Here is a 5,921-nt window from a genome sequence, read left to right on the forward strand (position 1 = left end):
TTTTTATATAGATATTGGAAACGTCTGGTTTTGGTTGTGACAAGTTGCCTCCTGTATGGACAACTAGTAACAGGGATCGCTTAGGTGGTATTTTGACCTGTCTTTCCATGCAAACTGATTTCTATGGATGCTTTCTATGAGTACAGCATAAATATTCATTATTATCCTAAATTTTCAAATACAAATGAAAAATTCAATATAGCACCTGGAAATGGATGAAATGAGTTTTTATTACCTGTTGGAGTTAAAAAGCTGATAATTACAGACAAGTGTATGAATAAGGCACAGATGAACCAAGTAAGTTTGACTTGCAAGGCAGAGACAGTCCTCTGCAGAACAGCGACTTCCTTTTCACAAAGGAAGAAGTCCTTGCACCAGCCTTTTATTTACAACTCACATTCTTACAAGTAAAAAGTGGGAATCGGTTCAGCCAATTCTTACAGAGATTTCAACATAAAAAGTAGTCATTCCCATATATGGTATAAGCTTGTCATGTCCAGAGAGTGATCCACTCCAGACCGTATTCCTTAACTCTCCACTCCCTTTTACACACTAAAAAACAATCACAGGAATCATCTTCACTAGAGTAGAACTTAAAACATAACCCTAGTTTAAACTAAACAATGATCATTTTTATACATTTTTCCAACATTATCAAATCATATGAAGTTGACTTTAAGTTGTGGTTTCTGATTTTGTTCACCAGCAGAACTAAACACAGCACCAGTTTGAGTTGTTTGGACCACAAAGAGGAAGTTGTTCTGACAGGATGTCTTGGGTGCAGTAGAGAAACTGAATTTTATTTTTATAAAAAAATTATCTAATTGCACCAATAAACACCTGAATATTTAAGACTTTTAAAAAACACCCTGAACATAAAAAACCCCCAAATATCTACATAATTTAACAAAAACATCAATGAAGTATGTGGATATTGTTTAGGTATCTGGTAGATAATCTGCAGGGACTTGGAGTGGCATCTATACCTGCAGCCTCTGTCTGCTCATGGCATCTCCTTAAAGCCTGTGGAAGTTTGGGACAGTTCCAGGCAGGCACCATGGCATCCATCACAGCACTCGCCAGCTCTCTGTAACCTGCCGCCGGTCAAAGCACATCTCTACATAGCCTCTAACAGTTGCTGGCAGGGACCATGTTATCTCTGCAGGCAGTTTCCAGCACCATCTCATGGCTGTTGCTGTAGCATCTTGAATGAGCCAGTCCTCATACCACCATCTGAAGTGTTGCTGATGCCACAAGCCCATCTTTAGGGATAATACTTAACAACTTTAGCCCTTGCAGAGATGAATTCAGTTCAATTAAATATAGCAACTATTTTATTTTAAAAGGGTACTTAAGAAAAACAGGTCTAAATAATCTCAATCATACAATACAATTCAAACACAACATTGAAGAATTTCTAACAAAACTGGATTTTAATCTTTTTGTACCAACAACGTATTTCCCTTTTCCCAATGAAAAAAGTGAATGGAAACTACAGCTGAAGTAAAAACTGATCGCAGGAATCATCAAAGGTAAAAATCAGTATCATCCTTTGTTTTTGCAGCACTGATATCAATTTAGCTTCTGCCAAAATGAAACTATTTGGAATATTGTTCCACTGAGCATCTTAACAACTGGTCTTTGTGTTGGAGCTGACTTTAGCCAACTGTCCTAAATCATGTAAATACAGCCCAGATAAGTTACAGTTATTATTGACTGAGTTTTGCTACATTTTTACTACAATAACACCACCAAAGAAAACAAAGTGGGACAAAAAATGTGATCAAAGTCAGTAGAAAGAAATAGAACCACAGAAGAGCTTCAAGTAAAATTTCATGCACATAAAAAACAAACGAGTAAAATAATATAAACAAAACCTTAGATGCTGACCCAATTGGTGCTGAGTTAACCAGACATAAGGAAGCTTCAAACATTAGCAAAGCTGTTGAGAAAAGAGACACAACTTATTTAAATGATCACAGATTGATAAAAGAACTCAGGTGCACTTTAGAGTTACAGCAAGACATTTTTATGTTTATTTAACAAACTAATGATTCGAATATACAGAGAATGAGTTTCTAAAGGTGAATTAAACTGACTTAAATTCAATAAATTCTGATGTTTGTAAATGTATTTACACAGACAGAAATTATCAGTAAAATTCAACATAGATGCTATTTTAAACAACTGGGCCGTAGAAGTAGTATATTAAGGTGGGGTTCTGGGTTCTAATATACACACGTTGGTCATGTGTAGTTTTACATCTTTACGGATTTTATTTTAATTTAAAGAGGCACTAAATATTAAATAATATTGTTTGTTTTTAAGAGCATTTGTGAAAAAAACATTTATGAACATTTATTTTCCCTAAAGTCCCTTGAATTTTAATTTCCATAGAAAACCAGTTTAACAGTACATGCCTTAGCAGTGGGATAGTTCTAGGAAATCTAATACAATAAAGACATCTACTATTTCATAACAAGTAACAACAAATTTGTTGTCAATTCATATATATCCAAAGAATATCGTCTTGTCCTGAAGATACTGATGAAGTAGTAGGTTAACTCCCTTCAGATATCAGGAGATAAAAAGCACCTATGACAGGAGAACCACCAAAGCAGCAGGGGGAGCTGTAGCAATAACAAGACATTTAGATTGGATGTCTGGTTATTTTCATTGTCTTTTTTACAAACTTTGTGAACCTTGCAATTTGAAAATTCCTAAAAGCTCTCTGGGTTGTAGTAGTTCACCTCTCTAGCAAATACACTGCTTCCACCTTGTGGTGATATTTATCCCATACAGTCAGATGTCTAAAAACACAAGGGGCAAAGATTTTCATTTGAACTCGTTCAAAGAATCACTGCTCATCCCACATTTCAAGTATTCCTTATTTTAACCTAGAGCTGAACAAAGCAGTAAAACATGTTTTAAATTCATCTTTCAAAAAATATTATGCAAGTCTACAGGACACTTCTAACATATGCGAGGATACTCCTCCATAAAGAAAGAATGGATTAAAATAATATTTGACTGCCTAAAAGCCTATTGACAGATTATTCAGCTATTAATCATTAGCTGCAGCCCTTGTGAACACCCATGTGTCTGTTCAGATCTCCAGGTCGTGAAAATGCTTTATTGCAAACACTACAAGCAAATGGTTTGTCTCCTGAATGGACTTTCATGTGACTTTCAAGATGAATCTTTTGATTAAATCTGCTTTTACAGACATCACAACTAAATGGCCTCTCCTCTGAGTGAAACCTTACATGTCGCTGTAGCTGTATTTCATTCATAAAACATTTACTACAATCACTACAGCTAAACGGTGCTGTATGAACTTTAATATGACTTTTCAGATATACATGTCGTGAAAATCCCTTATTACAAACACTACAAATAAACGGTTTTTCTCCTGTGTGAACATACATGTGACTCTTCAGATTCTGTTGTAGAGAAAATCCCTGACTACAAATACTGCAAATAAATGGTTTCTCTCCTGTGTGGACACGCATGTGACTCTTTAGCGTCTCTTGTAGTGAAAATCCTTTTCCGCAAAAACTGCAGATAAACGGTTTCTCTCCGGTGTGAACACGCATGTGTCGTTTTAGATTCTCATGTCGGGAAAATCCTTTACTACAAACACTGCACATAAATAGTTTCTCCCCCTTATGAGCACGCATATGAGTTTCAAGTCTCTGCTGCAGTGAAAATCCTTTACTGCAAACACTACAAACAAATGGTTTCTCTGTGCTGTGGATCCACATGTGTCTTTTAAGATTTTCATTTCTTATAAACCTTGTACCACAAACATCACAAGAAAATGGTTTTTCTTCTGAGTGGACCTTCAGGTGACTTGTGAGATTACTCTTTGCATGGAACCTTCTACCACAATCATCACATGCAAACGGCTTCTCTCCAGTGTGAACTCTCATATGTGTTTGAAGAGAACGCTTTACTTTAAATCCCTTATTACAAAGATCACAGAAATGTTCTCTCTTTTCATTGTGAATCATCATGTGTAATTTAAAATTTGTCTCACGCTTGAATCTTTTGCCACAGACATTGCAACCAAATGATTTCTCTCTTGTACGAACTGGACCCTGAGCCTTAAGTTTAGTACGCAGTTTAGATCTTTTACCTCTTCTTTCAACCATCATCTTACTTTTCTGATAGGAACATCCTGGATCTTGGTTACAGTTCGGTTCTGGTCCTTCACAGTCCAGTCCATCGAGGTTTGTTTCCAACTGCTCAGCTGAGTGTCTGGTTGGAGCATCTATTTCACTGTTGTCTTCAGTTTTGATTTGATGAAGCTCTGATAACTGAGGTTTCTCCTCATCTTCACTCTTCACATTACGCTGCTCTTCCTCTTGACTGATCCACAGTTCCTCCTCTTCCTCCTTTATGTGTGTGTGCTCTGAATCTTGCTGGTCCAAATTGGAGCTCCAGTTATGGGGAACCTCTTCTTTAAGTGCCAACATCTGATGGACTGGGAAAATTGGAAACACATGGACAGTGTTTGCTTACAAACAATTTTGAAATATTAATTTAACACTAAGAAATATTTATTTATCTACATACAAATTAGTCATATTGTAACAACTATTGACATTTGGATTTTTCATATTTGGCTGAACAGCACGATTAAAACTTTATTGTTTTGGAACTGGAATGGTTAGAAGTCATTCCTGCTGTTGGGCTGTGTGAGAAGTCATGTGATGGACTGTTGACCTGTCCATGGTGTACTATACCTCTGCTACAAAACTGTTGGGATGTTTACACATAAGTTTATCACTCTGATTCTTTCCACAGTTTAGCATCCCTTTTATTACTTCCAGCCAGAGTTAACTGGCTCCAATCCACACAAATATGTGTCACTTACTGCGATCTTTCCCATCTTGTGTCTGCTCCAGTTCTGATGGAGATGCTGCAGGTATGGAGGGCACTAAACGGAGCCCTCCGGGGTCTTCTGCTTCAACCTTCATCTTTTCAGACATCCTCGACTCACTTGAGATTCTCTTGGTCACGTTACTTTTTGCTAACTTCACACGAAGATCCAGGTTTCAGTCATATAACATGTATCTATTTTTATGTGCTGCCTTTTTTATGTGCAGCCTCTGAACAGTGTATTCACAGAAAAGGTAAACCGCAGCATTGCTGAAGCGATGCTGCAAAGCAGAGTCTGATAGTTCTGGTTCCACTCTGTAACTGTCCCCAGTGTCTCGGTCCTCATCTGAACAACAAGGCTTAGAGGAGGTGTCCACAGACGACGTGGTCTTCTCTCACAGTCTCACAGACGTAGAATGTGGACTGGTCTTGTAACACTAAACCATGAACTTTTAAAAGCTTCAAAATCGGAAACACCGATTAAATCTCTGCTGTTAGCTGCTTTAGCCAATGTGGCCAACAATCAATTCACTTTGCTAAAGAAGGCTACCTACATAATGCAATGCAACCTTCAATAAGTAGAAATATTCACAGCGCCTCAAAACAAACGAGTGAAAGAAAAATCCTTCCGGTGACTGTCGAGTAAAGAGTCTACAACATACGATTTAATCCCGATTTAGCAACTCAAGCTAACATTTATACTTCCGGTTTCTTCCTGCTCTTCTTCTTCTTGTATTATTTTGGCGGTTGGTAAATAACTTTATGGTGTGCATTACCGCCACCGACTGGTATGGTGTGTGGTTCTTCATGGTTTTAAATCTTATTTACTATTACAACAATCAAATTCTATTTATTAATTTAGTTTTTTTGAAATATCTAACTATAATTTGAATATGCTTGCTACCTAAACTTCTTTGCAAAGTATCTATCAAAATAAAATTTTCTTTAATACCTTCAAATTCTCTCCTCAAAATTGATCACTTAAACGGTGAAATCAAATCAAAGAAAAACAACAGTAGAACTCCAAGCTATGTTTA

The 5,921-nt window shown here is 36.8% G+C and overlaps 1 protein-coding gene across 1 annotated transcript; it reads right to left on the reverse strand.

Moving 5' to 3' along the window:
• Positions 1 to 210: 210 nt before the first annotated feature.
• On the reverse strand, positions 211 to 5,593 carry LOC124874638 (gastrula zinc finger protein XlCGF57.1-like). Its single transcript, XM_047376074.1, has 2 exons — positions 4,880 to 5,593; positions 211 to 4,486 (listed from the first exon to the last, which is right to left on the reverse strand). The coding sequence occupies exons 1-2, from the start codon at positions 4,992 to 4,994 to the stop codon at positions 3,072 to 3,074; spliced, it is 1,530 nt and encodes a 509-aa protein (XP_047232030.1). The 5' UTR covers positions 4,995 to 5,593; the 3' UTR covers positions 211 to 3,071.
• Positions 5,594 to 5,921: the final 328 nt, after the last annotated feature.

This window comes from Girardinichthys multiradiatus, chromosome 10 (genome assembly GCF_021462225.1).
Source record: "Girardinichthys multiradiatus isolate DD_20200921_A chromosome 10, DD_fGirMul_XY1, whole genome shotgun sequence".
NCBI classification, from domain to species: Eukaryota; Metazoa; Chordata; class Actinopteri; order Cyprinodontiformes; family Goodeidae; genus Girardinichthys; species Girardinichthys multiradiatus.

What these genes read in the sequence shown, in the direction of transcription:
- LOC124874638 (XM_047376074.1), bottom strand. Translation starts at nt 4,994, where the DNA reads ATGTCTGAAAAGATGAAGGTTGAAGCAGAAGACCCCGGAGGGCTCCGT. An exon ending in ACAAGATGGGAAAGATCGCA is followed by an intron (nt 4,487 to 4,879) that starts GTAAGTGACACA and finishes CAATTTTCCCAG; the next exon opens with TCCATCAGATGTTGGCACTT.